At 33.1% G+C, this 21,921-nt stretch overlaps 1 protein-coding gene across 1 annotated transcript; it reads right to left on the bottom strand.

Annotated features, from left to right (window-relative positions):
- Window positions 1–13,107: 13,107 nt before the first annotated feature.
- On the bottom strand, window positions 13,108–13,803 carry LOC124934958 (secreted RxLR effector protein 161-like). Its single transcript, XM_047475440.1, has one exon. The coding sequence runs from the start codon at window positions 13,801–13,803 to the stop codon at window positions 13,108–13,110; it is 696 nt and encodes a 231-aa protein (XP_047331396.1).
- Between the last annotated feature and the right edge of the window lie 8,118 nt (window positions 13,804–21,921).

A 21,921-nucleotide genomic window follows, 5' to 3' on the forward strand; every position in this document is an offset into this window, starting at 1 on the left:
AAACATCAATAAATTATAAGTGCATAAGTACACTAATTAAAATTCTGTATAATACATACAAGTCTCTATAATCTTTATATGATTGCCTTCTTTAAGTTAATCTTATTGACATTGTGGTCAGACATAAGAATTTTGTATAAATATTTGATCCTTAGTGTACTCAAAGCTTCTTCGACTTTCAAAAGAACAAGAGAAAGTATATGAACATATTTAAAAAAAATGTCATAGACTAACATATGTTTAACACTTACATTATTGCTAGTGATGTCAATATCAAACTTCTTCGTACATCCTCTATATGTTTCCATATGTCTTAGTAAATATATACCACAGTCAGTTTTGTTTGTACAGTCTTGCCAATCCAGCTTTGGCGCCGTTCTCCTGTATGATCTAATTTTTTTACCTAGTTGTGCTAGGCCTTGCATTTCCAAGAATGTCCCAAAACTCTCAATGTGTTTAATCAAATTGGTATACTTGTCCAGAAGTTTCATTTTATGTAGACGTCCGGAGTTGTCTAGTATTTCGATTCTGGAAACAGAAATATTAACACATACAAGAAAATAATGATGGGAATGGACGACCGATAGGAATATCTGTAAAAAGAATACAAATATGAATTATTTGATTTCACGCTCGTTACTTGTAATTGAGGGATATGTACATACCAGGTCAGTGTTTTTTAGGTCTTCTTTTGTTATTTTGAGGTTTTTTATGTCTTCTTCAAGGCAAACGCAAAATGAGGTGCAATCAAACAGTAGACTAATTTGCAAATAACTCTAGAGTATAAAAGTCATGAACATTGAATAATGCATAGCACAAAAACAAGAGAATCACTTACATATGATATTGTTGAAAAACAAATTATTCGTTTTTCATGCCTTGCAAACCTACTGAATTTGAAGTGCAAATGTATGGCCCAAGCGTCAACAACTTCGCTCGCAATTTCTTCTTTATCTTTCATTGTTCGCAATATTTTACCGGTCATATTACCCGTTGGCCCTTCGTACAGTATATCCCTGCAAAATAGATTCATTTAGAACATAACTACTTTACTATTTCAAATTTAGAAAAGCATGTTTAACTTACTTTTCATCTAGGTCTTCACAAAACACAAAATCGGTCAATCTCTGTTCCTTGTTGGTTATTTTTTGGTCCAACTTCTTCGCAATGTCTTTCATGTAAGGGGATTGAAGGTGCGCTGGAATTTTTGTGATCTTCCTCTTAGGATAGTCTCTAATGTTGACGCGTCCCCCATCATCTTCATCTTTATCTTTAGAAGATTTATCAACTTTAGAAGCTTCGAAAGCTTTGGTTTTCTCGCCCTCTTCCTTCCGTTCACTCTTATCATTTAGTTTAATAAGGGTGATTGGTTATCTTCATTGTGCTCAACTACATCCTCACAATCGTTCGGTTCAACAGGGGGTCATGGATTATCTTCATTGTCCTCAACTACATCCTCAAAGGGGTATTCAACCAGGGGACTATTAATTTTCAAGTCTGCACTCTCTAAAGTGTCCTCAAGTGCCTCATTCGGAGGATCTTCCCTACTTACACAAACCTCAGCATTATTCACCTTCAAGTGTTTCATGAACCCTTCAAACTCTCTTAGGTTCAGGAAACCAACCTAAAAAAAGGCTTCAGATCGATGTTGCGTTTCTCTAAATCCCTTGATAGTTAATTAAGTTGTTGCGATGTATCCTTAAAAGTTTGCAAGATTTTGGATGTTAACATCTGTAGATTATTAAAAATATATTTTATTAGTCTCAAAAAGAAGAAAGTATAGACAAATGTGAGTCAATTTATTCTTTCAACATACTTGATCATCATCTTCAGTTAATTCCAATAAATTAACTGGAATCTCAGGTTCTTTATCTATTAGGTGTGCCCTTGCCCTACCCAGCCCAAAACCACATGCACGAGCTTCTAACGTTGTAATCTCTAACAATGTGATATCATCCCAGCAAGAGATGATTGGAAAAGACCTTTCATAAGGCTGACGTACACTTTTCACAAAAACACAGTCTAGGTAGCAAATCTGAAGTAAAAGAATGGGAAACATGTTAGTAAATATTTCATAACTATAAATCATATACAAGAGAGTAATTATTTACCAATAAAAGGGTTAGAGGTCCATCAAAATATGGATTTTTATCTTTTTTTTTTCTTTCCAACTTCTTACACTTTCAACTAATCGTTGTAGTGTGAAGTGGCACAAGTTGAGCTCCTTTATGTTATCAACATTCATTAAGGATTTGAAAATTTTGAACCTGAATTAACAGAATACATGTGTAAGTTATCACAAATGCAATTAGATATATAATAGATTTGAATACATGTTTACCTGACTCGTGAATTTTGAACTGGACATAAAAAACTTGTGACAACAAAGATAACAAAGTCGATTTTGAAATCGTTGTCTGCACTTGTATTACTTAATATCTTGGATATCATAAAAAGTGTTTCAGGAGCTGAAGTTGATTCTTTCACACTCCATCTCGTCTTCCAATCCCTCAAGAAGTTAAAAAATTAGGGTCCTTAGTCTTGTCCCCCCAGCGGACTCAACTACATTCATTGGCCCTCTCGGAAGGTTCAACACGAGTTAGACGAGATCTTCATTGATAAGGATCTCCTTGCCATTGGCCAATACTAGAGAACTCTTATCCGGGTCGAAACATCTGATTACGTGTTTCGAAAAATGACCCGGACAATTGGAGACACCCAATGTAAGAAGAGAACCAAACCCGATTTGCTTCACGGCTTCCTTCTTTTCTACGCTCAATTTAGGAATCATGTGAAAAAAGCCATGAGGGGATGATCTTGTTAGAAATGTCACATTCCTTTTTTTGATGGTTTTGGTTTATGGGGGAGAGGGTGGTAACTCTTCTTCGACAGGTTTAGTAGCTATAGCAATATTAGTGGTTTTGGGAGGAGGTGGTGGTAAATCTTCATCGACAGGTGAGTAGATGTAGCAATATCAGTGGTTTTTTAGGGAGGTGGTGGTAAATCTTCATCGACATGTGTAGTAGCTGTAGCAATATCATGCTAAAAAATAGCTTAATTGGAATAATCCAGAAAACATCAATTACTTCATTTAACATTTTATTCATTAAATTAATTAATTTATTAACTAAAATATTAAAATATATATTTTTTAAAATTATTAATTTTATTATATATATAAATCAAATACATTTTAACTTTTTTATACTAACAAAATATCTCTATTTACTCAAAATTATCATAAATTATTATTTTTTTTTCACTAACCTAATTAATTTTTTTTTGGGTTTTTTTGGATCATCCTCATTTCTCTCTATATTTTTATTTAATAAAAGAATTTAATATTTATTAATAAATAAAGAAAATTAAAATTATGATAAATAAAAACATTAATCAGCTCTCAAACAATTCCTTGACATGGCAGTAACCTGGATTTGTGATTATTACTTATTTTTTTCTTCTGTATATAGGTCTGATGGACCTATAGGTATATAGGTTTGATGGACCATGTTTGATGGACCAGTCTTGTTTATTATTATAACTTTTTACTGAATTCATGTTTAGGATGAGAAAGTTGCTGAGATAATTAGTTTTTATTTAGTTATTTTAATAAAATTTTGAGTTTTAAGTTATTTTTGTGAAAAGATTTAAGAGTATTAATATTTAATAATAAAAAAATTATATTTATATATCAGATGTCTGTAAAATATTTTTTATTTAAATTATATATTTTTTTAAGTTTTGAAATGATTTAATATAGACATATTTTTATATATTTTAAAAATTAAATATCTTTAATTTTGAATTTTTTTATTTTATGATTTGATAGTATATCTTAATATTAATTTAGTTGATTTTTTTTTATTGAGTTTCATAAAATTCAATATTATAGTTTTTAATTATTTCTTTTACATCTTAAAAGAGCCGAGATCAAACAAGTTCTTTGGCTGTTGTATACGGACAAGATTTAAAATAAAGCATAGACGACTGAAAGAATTTGACTGATAAGATAGTTTGAAAAATAAGTCTGTGCTTCTGTTTGAAGTCTAAACCATCCTCTCTCTTTTCTTTTCATCCCTTCCTTCCGTCCAATCCCATTTCTCTCTTCTTTCCTTTCCTTTGTTTTTCTTTCCATCATCTTTTCTCTCTTTTCCTTCATTTCTTATTTAATCCTTCTTCGGTATTTCAGTTAAACCATATTTCTAATTATTTCAGATTCGAAATTGAATTTGGCTTTAAGATTCATGAACAGACAGAGACAAGCGGTCCTTTTGCGATTTTGAAGATCGAATATCAGATTTGAAAGAATAATTAACAGAAGTATCGCTCTCCAATAAGTAAGTTTCTTTCGATAGAAGGTTGAGGTGAAATTTAGTTATATAAAACATTTTTATTTGATTCTCTTCTTTTATTTGTTAGGATTGACTGAACTCTGCCTTTATACTCTTAGTCGGCATCTTCATCGGCAGTGTTAAAGTAAGTTTATCAAATATGTTTTCTCTTATATCCACTTTAAATTCAATTAACACATTTAAAACTCTGTCTTAGGTTTTTAAAGTTGATCCTTGATCTTGTTGATTGTTATTATTCCGTCTCATTATTTCTTATCAATTTTATTTATTTAAATCTTTTATCTCTTTATAATATCAATTCATTTATATTAATAGAATGCCAAGGATTACTAATTTTAATCCCGGAGTTCCCATTACTCTGGTGGATTGGGAATCCAGTAAAGAAAGGACCGAAATGTTTCTGGGGCTTTGTGATCTGGAAAAAAAAAAAAAAAAAAATTAAGGGTAAAAATCATACGCCCCTGGGTTATAAAAACGTAAGTGAGGGTCTATGGACTCACTTGTCTGTCTATCACGATATCAAAATCTTGAGAAATAAGTGGAATTCAGAAAAGAATTTGTGGAAAGTTTGGATTTTTAAAAAAAATAGTAGTAAACTTAGCGGCGTTGGTTGGGATCATCAGCGTAATACTATTAAAGCTCCAAACTTTTGGTGGAAAGAAAAGAGCAAGGTAAACACTGTTTTTTTTTTCACTTTCATAAAAATTAGTTAGGTTAAAATTATTAATATTGAATTTTGTTTATTATTTTTTTGTTGAATAGGATCATGACCAACTAAATAAATTTAAGTCAGGTGGTTATCAAAATGAATATATTTATGAAAAATTATTTGGTTAAAGTTTAACTACTGGTTTGACTATGACTGTGTACACTGTTGGGGTCTGATAGGGTCGATACATATGCTAATGTTCAGGTGATTCTGAGGATAGGACTTTCACTCCAGATGATGTTGATCTTCCGATGCGTTCAGAAAATCCCGGAAGTTATAGTGAGAGCAAGCGTAATTGTATAAGTAAAAATGAGAATACGAGATTAAAACGCAAATTAGTCAAAGAACATATTATATATCATCACACCGATAATTTGAGTCGAACATCGAACCCAACAACTGAAGACTCTTTAAAAAATTTTGTTGCAAAGGTTCAAAAATATATGGGATATCCACTTGGATCAAATGAATCGTTGCATGCCGTGTATGCTACGAGTAGACCACACTCACACGCTAGAGAAGCATTGGCGATGTATTAGTAACTTGTTTAACAACAATTTATTTGATGTTTTTATTTTTTTTTTATCTACAATCAATTAATATAAAAAATGTTACAATATTTCCACTATTTAGATTTTATGTTATAATTTAAGTTACATGTTCTTAAAAAAATGTATTAGTTATATTTAAGTTGCATAAATAAGTTATTAATGGACCATTTTTGGACCATTTTTTTGTAGTGAATAGTCCAACTTAATTTTTTATTTTAAACGTATTTTAAAATTATGGAACGGTTATAAAGTATCACTAATTATTCAATTATTCACAAATGTAAAACTTATTGAAAAATAGTTTCAAAATTAATTAAGAATTAATTAATTTGATAATAAATTTTATTTTCATTTATAATTCTATAAAAACTTTAAAAAATATTATATATATTTCTTCCAATCTAATAAGTTGTTCTATTATCTAGTTAAAATTAAGATTACGAAATAAGTTAGAAGATTATATTCAATTATATGTAATGCAAGATAAATAACAAAATTAGTTTAGAAATAATTCAAAATATATTTAAAAGTAGTTTAATTTACTTTTTACTTTAAACTTGCGAAAAAAAATTTGTAAAGTAAAACAATTTTTTTTTTATTAATGCAAAACATATTGAATTTTATTTAACATATAATTAATAAATTTTAAAATTAATTAAGAATGAAAGCATCTTAATAAAATAAATAATAAATCAAATTATATTGTCTTATATTTGTAACTTCATTTGGCAACATATAATTATAGTTTTGTTGCGAAACAAGTTACATATTAGTGTTAATAATATTTACTACAAACTTAGTTGCACAATAAGATAAGATAGAGTTTCTAACTTTTATAGTCACTTATTATTTATCTTTTATTAGAATAAAACATTATAATTATAAAAGTGGATGAAAACGTTGGAATATTTATATATATGGTAGTTAAAATATTAACAATATTATTTGTATTATCTCTATATTAATGTGGCTTTAAAAGTTGTAATGATTACTTGTTATAAAAAATTGCACCATTTTAATTAATAAAACATTATTCCCTCTTTAGTGACTTGTTTAACAACAATTTTTTGATGCTTTTAATTTTTTTTTATCAACAATCAATTAATGTAAAAAATGTTACAATATTTCCACTATTTAGAATTTATGTTATAATTTAAGTTACATGTTCTAAAAAAATGTATTAATTATATTTAAGTTGCAAAAATAAGTTACTAATGTACCATTATTTTGTAGTGATATATGTATATGATCCTAATTATATCTAGTGGGTCCCTAAACAATATATAATAATTTAATATAACCTCTAAGTACACTAAGAAAACTATCAGTGATGTTTTTATGTACAGATTGTACATATCATGTTTAATAAATTGATGAAAAACACAAGTAATATACCACAACAATTACTTGTCAACCTCTAGCCAGAAAAAAAAGATTTTAAAGTATTAAATACACAACCCTAGGAAATCAATTATTATCCGACTTAAAAATCTCTACTATAAATATAAATATGAAAAATCTGGAGAGAGTGAAGAACTTAAATGAATGAAGTCAGCACAAAATGCATCATCCTCTTGCCTCACAATATTCATTGTGCTTTTGAAACAAGTAAATGAAGATTAGGGGGAAATGACTATAGATATTCATATTTGAACTAAACATCTATCATAAAAATGATGGATGATTCAAAGAATAATAGTGACAGGCTAATAAACTATCCATAAAAGAATGGACTATGTAACTCCAATGATTGAAATCAACAAGCATATTAGAGACTTATTTAGTGATTTAGAGTGACTCCAATATATATATTTTTTTCTTTTGACGGTTTTGAGGTAAAGTCAACTCCATTACAAATCCATATCAAAGACACATAAATACTGGAGTAATGAATAATCGCTAGATATTTACCTGCACAAGGCGCACCTCAATGACAGGTCCAGTAATAGTTATATAACATCAACTGCATAACTATAGAAAGTAGCACACATAATGTAATATATTGTTGGAATTTTTAAACTAGTTTTATAAATTTCATTAATGAATGGAAATTAGAATGTGGGTAATAAAATCAAATCAAATTTACATGAAATTCAAACGTGAATTAAAGGATGAAATTTGATCCAAATGTATAATTTAAATTAATTGATTTAAAATGCCTTGATGACCGATTAACAAAATGTTGATAACTTGTAGTGTAACTTACATGAGTTTGTTATTATTATTATTTAATATAATATATTTATATTATATTATAATAATAATATAATATATTATAATAGAGAAAAAAATGATGAAGAATAGTGTAATAGAAATATGCAAACAATAATTTAAAAAAAAATATTTTATAAATTTATTAATTAATTTAAAAAAATTAAATTATTGATTTCTGGTTAAACCCGGTTAACCGGCCAGAACCGACCAAAACCGGTAGAACTAGAACCGGTAAAACCGATACCATTAACGGCCGGTTAACCGATTTGTAAAATAAAAGCAAAAACCGGTATTAACCGGAAACGTTTAACCAGTTAACCGGCCGGTTGAACACCCCTACATGTAGTTTTAACAAAAAAAAATATTATAAATTTATTTAAAAACTTTTTTCTCTTTTAATATCTAATTTAAATAGAATAATGTATAAAAATAAGCATTCATTATATTATTTTACAAATTTAATAACAATTTGCTAACCAATAACAAATTTAACTCTACCTACCTTCATATTTCATATGTTTATAAACAACCAGATAAAATAAAATACAATATTTAATTATTATATTTTATAATATACCTTTTTAACTATGAAAGATTTATGAACTTACTAAATCACTAGATGACTTTGGTTTCATTTAAAAAAAAACTTAAATCATGAACATTGAATGACTCTAAATCAAGTAATTTGATATATCTGCAACAATCAACTTCAATTGTATAAAATATATATTATTTGTCATCCCTACCTGCATCTATGGAATGTATAAATCATATTCAATTATAAATCAAACTTAATTATAAATAAAGTGCCAAAACTACCCAAGAAATATCACATGTTCAAGAAATATCACATGTTCTGTCAACCCAAAATCCTTTAAGATTCAGCAAAACAATGTGAGTCACTATTATCAAACACCATTACAAAACTTAAAACTAATCCATAAATTACACTGAAACCAACATATAATCATTTACCCCATCTTCCCTTGATCTTCAACTTCTAGGTTTAAATCAATATCAAAGACAATCTTTGACTTCTCTGCATAAACATGAAATTATACGCATATGCTAGTTAGAATACAGAACAATAAGAAATTCACAAGTGTGCGCAAAAGTAAGAAGAGAAAGAACCTGGCTTGGGTGTTAAGGACTTTTGTATCTTCGTTGTATTATGAAAGAATAACAATGTTTTCAAGTGCCTTATATCTTCTTCTAACGAGCTTTCAATCTTTTTAAAGCGATGGTGTCGAATCCAATGACTAGCCATTTCTTTTGAGAATGAAACTACTAAGCTTTCAATTTGAAGATGACGAAGAGCCTATTGATGAGATATTATGAATAAGTTTCATATGATTATTATTGAAAATTAAGCAAAAAAACATATAACTCACCCATTCGATTCAAAACATTAATCTTTTGCACATCCCTCTATTACAGTATTTTTCACATGTTGTAATGAATGGGATCTCAGCGAGCTTTGTACCATGAACTCTGCAGAAAATAAAAAACCTTAGATATTAACTCTTATATTCAATTATGCATAAAATGTCCAAATAGGGTTACCTTAAACATGCCATTGAAAAAATCTCATCATCCTTCTCCAAAACAGCAATATAAGATCCCTTAAAATTGGCTCTACACAAAGAACAACTCATAAGTGGTCATAAGGTTGAATGTATTGTTGATAACATAATAACATAACATAATCACAGTGAGAGTGCTTACTGATAATTAAAAATAATGTGATCGATCCCGCTGATTTTTGCGTGGCCACCAGAAATAGAATGGATGCACTCCTCCATCATGTTTCTTGAAATTGCGAGCTTAGAATGGTATACAGAGATCTCATACTCATCATCCAAGAATGCATCAAACTCTTGATTAATTGGGCCCAACAAAGTCCATGAAATCCATTGTTAAGCTCAGTCTTAGCTCCAAGTGTTTTTCTTAATTCTTTGTATACCTTTTGGCCATATGGATAATAGTGTAGTTTAATGTATAAGTAGAATAGTTATGAGCAACTATCATTTTGAAAGATATTTAAGATAAACTTCTATCATTTTGAGTAGTCGTGATCTAAAATAAAAACATTTTAAGTGGGGTTTTATAACACAACGTATCACTTAATCTAAATGATTAAGTACTTAGAGAGAAATCACTATTATGATTAGTATATAACACATAACACTTCGAAATAAAAAACAATTTTCAGGAAACATCTAAGAAGAGGGGTAGAGAAATGACCTTATTACAGCTATGATAACAAAATGCTGCCCATTGATAGTTAAGATCTATAAATGTAACATTCTTTTTAGCATAGCAATTCCAGTGATCTTCAAAGAACATATAATAATGTTATATTTTTCATATGCCAAAATGTCTTTCATCAGCTAATTATCATGAAACTTGAAAACTTTATTACTTACAATATTTGTCACAATGGTTACATGTGATCAATGAATCTTCATCCGCACAAGCCTTCCCACAAAATTTGCAAATGCAATTAAGGCATAACCAAGTTACTTCAGACGCATCCTGCTTAACATTCACCAGAAATTCAATCTAAACAAAATTCTTTACCAAAAAAGAATATTAAGGGAATATAAATTTCATTTTTATCTTTTTTCCATTACAATGTAAATTATACATAAAACCACATTTAGAACAACAAAAAATCCCCTTCATTTGTGAATTTGACACGAGCATCGTCGGGCATAAGATGAGTACTTGTCTTTTTTGTTTGTTTCCAAGATTTAACCATTATGTCCAATAATGGAATCCCGGGCTCAACAAAAATATTGGAGTATGGTCTTGGTCCATTATAATAGTCGGCATGCATTTGGAATTCCTTTACTCTAAGTAATTTAGAACAACAATGACATACAATGCCAGGACTCTTGATTGTGCCCTCTAGTACAACACGATCAAATTTCGGGTTCATATACCGAACAATTGTGTTCTCCAAAAATGTTGTGTAGATTATCCATGAAAATATTGTAGTAGCAGGTCCATATGTTTGGCCCCTGGCACGCATTGCTTTTTGAACGCCCGCAATGTCTTCTGATTCTTTATTTTTTCGCTCTCTAGCCAAGTGAACAACTCTTCCCATTTTGAAGTTCTGTTTTTAAACCATGGAGAAAAAAGTATTTGAGTATATCAATTTTTTATGTCTAATCTTTGCCAACCATTTTATATTTATAATTGACCATAGTTATTAGCCAAATATTTAGTGTTTCTTAAATAAGAAATCAAGAAATTTCTTAAGATCAATTTGACACAGTAATCATAACAACAAATGCGATCAAGAAATTGTCTTGGAATCAATTTGGTATAATAATCACAACAGCAAGTGCAGATGCAATCAAATAGTTATCGTGATAAATTGTTTGTATATATCCCTCATTGTTGTTCCCCTTAGATGAACATAATAAGACATGGAAAAACATACCAATAAATCATTTGCATGTATTGCTACCAATTATAAAGCATAGAGACACACATAACACTTTTTTCCTATATATATTATCTGAAAAAAACTTCACATAATCTTTCTATAACAATTAGAGCGTGTTTGATATTGGGATATTTGGTAGTTCAAATAATATCTTATCACATCACATATATTTGAACAATGTAATCATTCATTCCATTAATTAAAATACTCCTACTTCATCTTTTATATAAATTTAAATTTTAAATATAAAAGAATATTTTAGTATTATAACCTAAATAATCTAATTTTTCATTGTTTTGAAAAAGAAGAAGAGCAAGTTGAAATGCAACGCTAAAACCAACTCTTATCTTAATGTGCTAAGGCTTGGTAACTCTTTAGAGATTTGGTTTATTGTGTTTTGTTTTGTTTCCTTTCTTACTTATATTTCTGCAAAATAATACATAATCATATAGACCTAAGACCACGTCTATTAGACAGAGACAAAAAAATTTTTTAGATTAAAAGATGATTTCTTCCTATTGGAGTTCTCACCGTAATATAGCGAAAGCCGTTTTAAAAGAGGAACAATTCTCTCTCTATTCACCTATGTTTTCTTGCAAATAAGTGAATCCTTTTGTATTAAATAAAATTTCATAATTAACCATTAATTATATATTATTTTATTTTACAAATAAATAATATTTCTTATTATTAATAATATCTAATATGTATTAATTATATATTATTTTATTTCACAAATAAATAATATTTCTTATTATTAATAATATCTAATATGTATTAATAATTAACCATCTTTCTCGTTTATCTAGTCGGTCAACTCTAAGTGTGTGACCTCATAGGACCCCATTATAATAGTTATAGGTTTAACCCCATTAATCGTAGTTGGCTTTAACAAAGCACTACGACTCCTAAAATAATTGGATTAAATTATATCTGTTAATTTGTCCTATCCAAGTTTAGTCATTGCACATTAAATTAAAGGACACAATTCCTTCAATCTCCCACTTGTCCTTAAACAAGTGTGCAATATAAGATACCTTTGTATCTTAATGTCTTATTTGATGATATGGTAACATTCATACCTTTCTATCAAATATGTTTCTTGAACTCTGAGTTTGAACTGTCAATTAAACGGATGATTCATATTAATCCATCCGAGCATGGCCATGCATTTTCAGTTCTTGCTCTTCAAGTGGCCGAGACACCATTCCTGTTCAATGTATCACAGTATACATGAAGTAGGAGGATTTCAACGTTCTTATATGACTATGGCTCCCACTCAATTTTTAGCAATCCTAACTACTGCCTTTATAACTCCCTTTTACGGAAAGCGTTTAATAGTGTCAAAGAAATACCAATCATCAAGTGAGGCCACAACATACTCATGTCTGAGGAATCTACTAAACATGGTTTAACTTAAAACTCTACAATCTCTTTTGGAGAGTCTTAAGGTGGGTCACTCTTACATGTTTCATCCATACACATATATGTAATTGACTAGACATCTTCATGTCCTTATAGCCCATGAAACCTGACGCTATCAGTCAGCTTATAATATAGTAACTTATAAAATCATCTATGCCCATTTGATGATTTCAAACTATAGACTTTTAATAATTCAAAACTTCATTTCACTTAATGGGGTTTCATTCACCAGAACACTTAAGGTGATCCCATTTGTTAATAATGAATTATTTGGACATATTATTCAATATCGATAAAAACAATATAAATAAGGATGAAATATCATATATCATAAAATCATCAAGTCAAACATAAAACTGGTGTCTAACACTCATAAATACATAATGTAATACAAAAGCAAACTCAAAGCCATTCTCCAATGTGCTTGAGACCCTTAGCCCTAGTGTGACTCTCATGCTTGGGCCTAGGCATAGGTTTAGTTAATGGATCTGCAATGTTGTCATCAGTATGCACCTTACACATCCTAATATCACCCATAGTGATGATGTGTCGAATTAGGTGATACTTTCTCATAACGTGTCTGGATTTGGAGCTCGAACTCGGTTCCTTTGCCTGAGCTATGACACCATTGTTGTCACAATAGATGTCGATAGGTATTGAAATGCTAGGAACAACACTAAGTTCATCTAGGAACTTCCTCATCCAAACGGCCTCCTTTGCTGCTTCACTAGCAGCAATGTACTCAGCCTCTGTTGTAGAATCTGCTATAGTACCTTGCTTGGAGCTCTTCCAGCTCACAGCTCCTCCGTTAAAGATAAAGACATAACCCGATTGAGACTCAAAGCCATCTCGGTCAGTCTGAAAGCTTGCATCAGTATAGCCTTGTACGATCAATTTTTCATCTCCCCCATATACTAAAAAATCATCCTTTGTTCTTCTTAAGTACTTCAGGATATTCTTAGCTGCACTCCAGTGTGCTTCTCCAGGACTTGATTGGTATCTGCTACACATGCTCAAAGCATATGCAACATCTGGACGTGTACATACCATGGCATACATGATAGATCCTATAGCAGAAGCATATGGGATCTTGTTCATCTTCTCAAGCTCAGCAGGTGTTTTGGGATATTGCGTCTTGCTGAGATATACACCTTGTTGAATGGGTAAAAATCCCTTCTTGGAATCTTTCATCTTGAATCTATTAAGAATCTTATCAATATAAGTTCCTTGACTTAATCCAAGAAGCCTCTTAGATCTATCTCTATAGATCTTAATTCCAAGTATGTACTCGGCATTTCCTAAGTCTTTCATTGAGAAACATTTCTTCAGCCATTCTTTTACGGACTCTAGCATCGGAATGTCATTCCTAATAAGTAGTATTTCATCCACATACAAGACTAAGAAGGCTGCCTTACTCCCACTAAACTTCTTGTAAACACAAGGATCCTCTTCGCATTTAATGAATTCAAACTCTTTGATCTTTTCATCAAATCGAAAGTTCCAACTCTTGGATGCTTGTTTAAGTCCATAAATGGACTTCTTAAGCTTGCATACCTTCCCAGCATGATTTGGATCTTCAAAACCTTCAGGTTGTGTCATGTATACATCCTCTTCCAAAAAACTATTTAGAAAAGCGGTTTTGACATCCATTTTCTATAACTCATAGTCATAATATGCATCAATAGCTAGGATTATCCTAATGGATCTAATCATGACAACTGGTAAAAATGTCTCGTCATAGTCTATACCATGAATTTGTCTAAAACCTTTGGCAACTAGTCTTGCCTTGTAAACAGATGCATTTCTATCCTTGTCATTTTTGAGTTTGAAAATCCATTTGCTTCCTATGGGTTTTACCCCATCTGGCATATATATCAAGTCCCATACTTGATTTTCAAACATTGAATCCATTTCAGACCTCAAGGCGTCAAGCCATTAATTGGAGTCTGGACCCGTCACTGCTTGCTTATAGGTCGAAGGCTCACTATGTTCTAGCATAAGAACATCAAGGCTTACATTTAAGATGAAATCATCATAACGTCTTGGTTGTACCCTTAGCCTTTCCGATCTACGAGTGGGTTTAACTTGTTCAACAACTAAATCCGGAACATGATCTTCAACTATTTGTAGATCCTCTTGTTCTGGTTCTTGGATGTTCTGAGGCCCTGAGCCTTCAAAAGTAATCATCTCTGTATCGACATCATCCATGCCATTTTGTTGTTGAGTTTGTTGCTCTTCATCATCTTGAATTGTTTCAAGATGAATATTTCTCTCACTTGACTTGTTGGAAAGGAACTCTCTTTCCAAAAAGACACTATCCCTTGCAACAAACACCTTTTGCTGAGTTGGATTGTAGAAGTAATATCCAAAACTTCCTTTTGGATACCCTATAAAAAACATTTATCTGATTTTGGGGCAAACTTCTCTGTTTGTAAACGCTTTACATAAGCTTCACATCCCCATATTTTCAGAAAAGACAACTTTGGAACCTTTTTAGTCCATATCTCATATGGAGTTTTGCTTACAGTTCTTGACGGAGTCCTATTTAGTGTAAGTACAACGGTAGTGAGGGCATATCCCCAGAAGGATACCGGAAGATTAACAAAACTCATCATTGATCGAACTATGTCTAACAAAGTCCTATTTCTCCTTTTAGACACACCATTTAGCTGAGGTGTTCCTGGGGTAGACAACTGTGTGACTATCCCACAGTTTTTCAAATGATGATCAAATTCGTGGCTCAAGTACTCACCACCACGATCAGATCGAAATGCTTTTATTTTCTTGCCACTTTGAGTCTCTACTTCGTTTTGAAATTCCTTGAACTTTTCAAAGGACTCTGATTTATGTGACATAAGGTAAATATACCCATATCTACTCATATCATCAGTAAATGTGATGAAGTATCTATAGCCACCTCTAGCTTCAGTTATCATTGGACCACATACATCAGTATGTATTACGCCCAGTTGTTCAGTAGCCCTTTCAAACGTTCCTTTGAAAGGTGACATTGTCATCTTGCCCATCAGACATGATTCACATGTATCAATGGATTCAAAATCCATGTCTTTTAGAAGCCCATCTTTGTGGATCTTCTTCATGCGATTCGTACTAATGTGACCCAATCGACAATGCCATAGGTAGGCCTCACTCAAACTATTTAATTTTTATCTTTTGTTATTAGTGTTATACAAGTCTGATTTGAGATCCAATACAAAGAGTCCATTACTCATTTGAGCAGTCACATAGAAAATATCATTCTTAAAAACAGAAATATTTCCATTTTTAATGCTAAATTCAAAACCTTCATAATGTAATACAGCAACCGAAACAAGGTTCTTAGTAATGCAAGGAACATAATAACAATTATTCAGTTCTAATATTAAACTAGAAGGTAAAGATAGACTTAAATCTCCTACGGTATGATAGAATTGACTTTATCAATAGAGACGGGGGTCTAGCTAATGATGAAGGCTTATGAAAAACGGTTTGATAGAAATTCTGTTAGGGATTAATATCTCTTTTTATTCTACGCAAAATTGTGTAAACACTTGAAACAGATTCAAGGCGGAATTGTTTACTTGGGTTTGAAGCACAAGATGAAATATGAAAAGATGATAGAAATGAAGAACACAACAGTTTGTTTATGTATGTTCGGAGAAACTCTCATACGTCACCCTTTCTTCTAACCACCGGAAGGATTCACTTTAATATGATGATAATCAAATACAGTTTACACACACACTTAGCTCACTATTGAACATAACACTTTCTGTTCAATTACAAGAAGATGAAGAATATCACTCAGCTAATGGTGTTTTGATTCTAGCTCTCTCTCTCGATTCACACACAAGACAATCAGAAAGAAGCTTCACAGAATAAGTTTAGCAAGATGATTGAGTAGTCTCTCTCTGCAAAATCAGATTGCTTGTCCGTAAGATTGGTTGAGGCAGATTGTCCGTTGTCCTTAGGATTGCTTAAGTACTGAGCAGGGACTAACGGTCGAATCTTCAAGAATGAAACGTGGCACTCTTTCATTGGAAAGCCTCCATTGTACACAGCAGAATATAAGCACAAGGATCGTGGCCGTACCGAACTGGTAGTGCACCGAATATTCCAACAGGGAAGTACCTGCAAAACGGGTAATGTGAGGAAAATTCTCTTACGTGGCATTCCTTGATTGGATGCATATAGCTGTTGTAATGATCTTCACAGGAAAGTGGAGCAGGAGTAGGGTACAGGTATAGCACGTGGGTAGGAGAAATGCTAGATTCAAGCGTACTGCTTGAACAGAGCATTAGACGTATTTCAGTTAGACGGATTTGAGAAAATCAGTCTGATGAAATAATTCAACTCCTTCTAATGAAAAACGTATATTAGACCGCCTGGTCTAATATAATTAGACTCGCGTTTAACTTTCACTAATTAGACAACCCGTCTAATTATAATAACTATTAGACCGGCACGTCTAACTCCACTGAGTTAGACTGCCACGTCTAATTCCGTGCATTCATTAGACCATCCGTCTAATTCTTTACATCTATTAGACTTACACGTCTAACTCCGATGAGTTAGACTGTACGTCTAATTCCATTAGAGTTACGTCTAATTCCGTATATTCATTAGACTATCTGTCTAATTCTTTACACATCTCTTAGACTTACACGTCTAACTCCGATGAGTTAGACTGTACGTCTAATGCTATTAAACTCACGTCTAATTCCATTAGACTTACGTCTAATTTACACGTCAATTAGACTGCACGTCTAACTCCGATGAGTTAGACTGTGAGTCTAATTCTATGCGAATGAAAATCAAGATCGGTCTAATGGCCCTCATTTACGTCTAATTCCATTAGACTTACGTCTAATTCCGTATATTCATTAGACTATCTGTCTAATTCTTTACACATCTCTTAGACTTACACGTCTAACTCCGATGAGTTAGACTGTACGTCTAATGCTATTAAACTCACGTCTAATTCCATTAGACTTACGTCTAATTTACACGTCAATTAGACTGCACGTCTAACTCCGATGAGTTAGACTGTGAGTCTAATTCTATGCGAATGAAAATCAAGATCGGTCTAATGGCCCTCATTAGATCCAAGTCTAGAGACATGTTGTCTCAATACACCTGTATTGAAACTTATACATTATTTCATCATCAAAATATCAGTGGGTAAATTATTTCAACACTTAGTCAAAATATTTTGACCCAACAATTTCCCCCTTTTTGATGAAGAAATTGCAAACCTGCATACATATAACAAGACATGCATTCATCCAATAAATAAACAAACACCTTGTTCACTTATACCAATCATTCAAAAGAACCAGTATTTGAAAGACTTATCAAGAAACCATGTTCAATAAAGTTAAATAGAGTAAAAGAAGAGAGATCATTGTTCTTCCCTTTTCATTCGAGGATCGGTTGGACTCATCTCTTGCCCGGGAAGCATGTTCATGAAATGAGGATAGCCGCGACCGCCACAACCTCCTGCATTCGATCTTCCTCCACTCTCAACAACACTTCCACGTCCACCTTGATCAGCATTAGATAGCCTACTCCGACCACCACCACTTCTTCCACCACGCTCAGAACCACTTCGACCACCACGCTCAGAACCACTTCGACCACCACCTCTCTTGGTTGGCCTGGGATTGTCATCAGAACTTGGAGCTCGCCTGGATCTGGTTCCGGTTGCTACACCATCGTTCCTCCTGCTTGACTCACCTTGAACTGGTCGAGGTTGAGCACTTTCAGCATTGTTCAAAGCATCCTCATTCGCTTGAAACTTCCTGGAAATTGTCTCAGCAAAAGCTTGTCGTTCATTGTCATTTCTGTTCATGCAACCCTGCATTTCTACCAGCTGATTTTTCACCAAACTGAATTCATCCAAGGTTTCCTTGTGGCGTTCGTCATTGATGTGTCTCTCAATATCAAAAAGTTCACTTTGGTGGCTGAAGCTTTCCTGTTGAAATTTTGAAAACTTTACATTTGAGACATGGGTCTCATACGTATTCATCTTCAGGGTCTTATCCATCTCAGTTAGGATCTTGAAGATGTTGCTGAAATTCGCCCTTTCCTCTTCCTTGGAGATCATTGACTGACACATAGTCTTCTGTATTGAGGAGAGCATAGACCTCATAGATTTTAACATTTTATCTCCTCCAGCAGATGGACCTTCGTGAGAAGACACTTCTTCAGACTTTTCAGCCATACTTTGATAGGCTCAAAGTTTGTATGAACCTGCAAGGATTGCTCAGGCTGATTTACTTCAGCATCCTTAGCCTCTTTATCTTGTTCCTCTTCTTCGTCAATTTCTCTTTGTGCCCTTTCAAATCTTTCGAGCAAACTTCCAGAATAGTGACGGGGAGTGGTTATGTTTTCGTGAACACTTCCCACAACGCCATCAGGAAATAAGTAGGTCTTAACAACCTTTGGTTGCTCATCCTGTTCCTCCTCAGACGGGGAACTTTCTTCTTCATTATTTTTCGCTTTAGAGGGTTCCCCCTCAGTTCTTACAGTCTCTGGCTGAGTGACCTCGACCAGTTTCTCTTGAACACCCTCTGTTCTCGCAACAGGGGTCATAATTTCATCTTCTTCAATAGGAGCTTTCAAAGCCTCCTCAACTACATCTTCCAAGATTGCTTCTTCAACATTTGTCTCAAGAACTTGTTCAGGCTCTTGAACATTCACCATTTCTTCTTCTTCATTAGGAAGCTCTTGATCAGGATGATCTAGAATACGTCTCTCTTCGGTAGACATGGTCCCGAATTCGATCAGGAGAGCAGCATCTGATTCATCGACGTTTGGAATATTTATGGCCTCTTCTTCGTTGAGCGGTTCTGTGCCAGAGCAATCAGCGCCATGAATGTATCTGGAAGCAGCAGAAACATAGCTTTCCATGATATCATTCAACTTCTTCAGCACTTTTGCTTCAACATTAGCTCCTCTTGCGTCAGGGTTGAAGTTTGCTTTCTTGGCTTCATAGATTAGAAACAGGGCTTTTCCAAGAATGCAAGCTTCCACCAGTTCTCTTTTGTTCAATGCTTCACCCACATCTGAAGTTCTTGCCCATTTCAGGACTTTCTTCACATTTGTTACTCTCTTCTTCCATTCCTTCGTTATGGCAGCATTGGATAGAGAGTCGTTGTACTTAGAGGACAGCCTCTCAGTACACCAGGAATCATAGATTCCTAACTTTTCAGATGAAAGAACTTTTACTTGATCCAAAATGAGATCAACGATTCCTCTTGCTTCAGACACCTTTTTAGGAGCTTGAAAAGCAGTAGACTTCCCTTTTCCAACAACCTCTACAGGTTTTGGAGCTGGTCTTGGTTCACCGATAACGATTCCTCTTGTCCCTTTTCTGGCCCGCAACAGTTCGAAGGCCGATTGGGGTTTCAATCAGAGCTCAATAGGAAGCTCTCTACAGACAATTTTTCCGACCACCAAGGAATCCTTGGGAGCAGGAATGATGGGTTCACCAGCAACAAGGGTAAGAACAACACCTTGTTCTGGTATCAACGACTCTGTAGCACCAGCGTCTACATGATAAAATTGAGTAATAGGGGACTCCGCCCTGTTAATAGATTCAACATTTGGACCGGCTGACTAAACAGTAGTGTTAGGATCTAGGTCGCGGCTGACGAACCGGGGTCTGGCCGGTTAACACGTTTCACTCAACGGGTGATGATTAATCTGGTTAGAGATTAACACCGGGGTTTCAATACTACACAAACTGTCACAAACCCTTGAACCGAGTTCAAGTGCGGAAGTGGTTTGTTTCAGGTTGAAGCAGCACACACACAAGATAGGCAGAACCGGATTTGAATAAGATAGTTTGAAAATTGATGGGTCAGTTTTGCAGCTTAGTAATTCGGTTTAGGTGATGTTGAATCGGTTGGAGCGGTATTAGTAGGTTAGTGCAGATCGGTTAAAATGTAAAGCCAACGGAAAGTAAATAACAAGACAGGTTTTTATGGATGTTCGGAGATGAAACTTCTACGTCACCCCTTCCTCTCGAAATTGCGAGAAGGATATTCAGTAAAGAATACACAAACACAATCCAATCGAGACTTATTTCCTGCTCGATAACACCCGTACAATTTTAACCGAAATTATAAATACACACTTGATCTCTTAATCTTAAAGGGATGAAACACAGTTTTTGACTTAGGTTGTAGAAAATTCTCAGAACTTGTAACCGCATTTATTCCTCTTCAGCTCCTTCTTTTATAGGTGAAATGTCCCAACGGTCACATTTCATTTCCTTGAATCTGATTGGTTGAGCAGAGGTTCAGTGATTCAGACCTGGCGGTCTAGTCTTCAGACCTGGCGGTCAACTCTTCAGACCTGGCGGTTTAGTCTTCAGACCTGGCGGTCTAGTCTTCAGACTTGGCGGTCTAGTCTTCTAGTGTGTAGGTCAAACCGGCTAGGTTTGTCTTTTACTAAATTTGGCAACTGTCGGTTGGACAGTTGCCTGTACCTGGAAGATTGTATTTTTGATTTATCCTAAAGTAGAAAGATCCTGCCGGACGATCTTCTGCAGCCTACAGACTGTCCTCAGACTTGTATGAATATGGCAATAGTAAAATCTGTTCCTACGGTATCATTCTCAACAGATACTCGAAGTGTCTTTTTATACTGGTCGGTTGTTTATGTTAACCGGATGACTTCCGGTTTTTCCATAGCTTCTGATTGACGAATGTTCAATGATTTTGGCCTTCTAATTTGACCGATCTTGTCTTTCTTGTTCGGTCAGGTTTTTGGTCGGTTTGATTGCTTGACCGGTTGAGTAATTTGACTGGTTGAATTCTTTACCTATTCCTGCACAAGAGATTTGTTTTTGTTAAGTTTTATTTAACCGGTCTAATTTTATCTAACAATTTCTCCCTTTTTGATTATTTTATTTAAAATATTCAAAATCATGTTAGAATGCAAATGTAGGCCGATTTTGTTTTTAAGAGTTTATTTGTCCGGAGTTTATTCGAAAAATTTAGGAAAACTTTGAGAAAAAATTTGAATTTTTTTATATTTTATCTTATCAATTTCTCCCTTTTTGATTATTTTATTTAAAATATTCAAAACTTTGTATAATCTAAACGTAGGCCGGTTTCCAAAAATTACTTGATATATATAAGAAATATGCTAAGGCAAAACTACTATATATATAAAACCGAAATAAACAAAAGTAAATAAGGTAAATGA

The sequence above is a fragment of the Impatiens glandulifera genome, chromosome 4 (genome assembly GCF_907164915.1).
Source record: "Impatiens glandulifera chromosome 4, dImpGla2.1, whole genome shotgun sequence".
Classification (NCBI taxonomy): domain Eukaryota; kingdom Viridiplantae; phylum Streptophyta; class Magnoliopsida; order Ericales; family Balsaminaceae; genus Impatiens; species Impatiens glandulifera.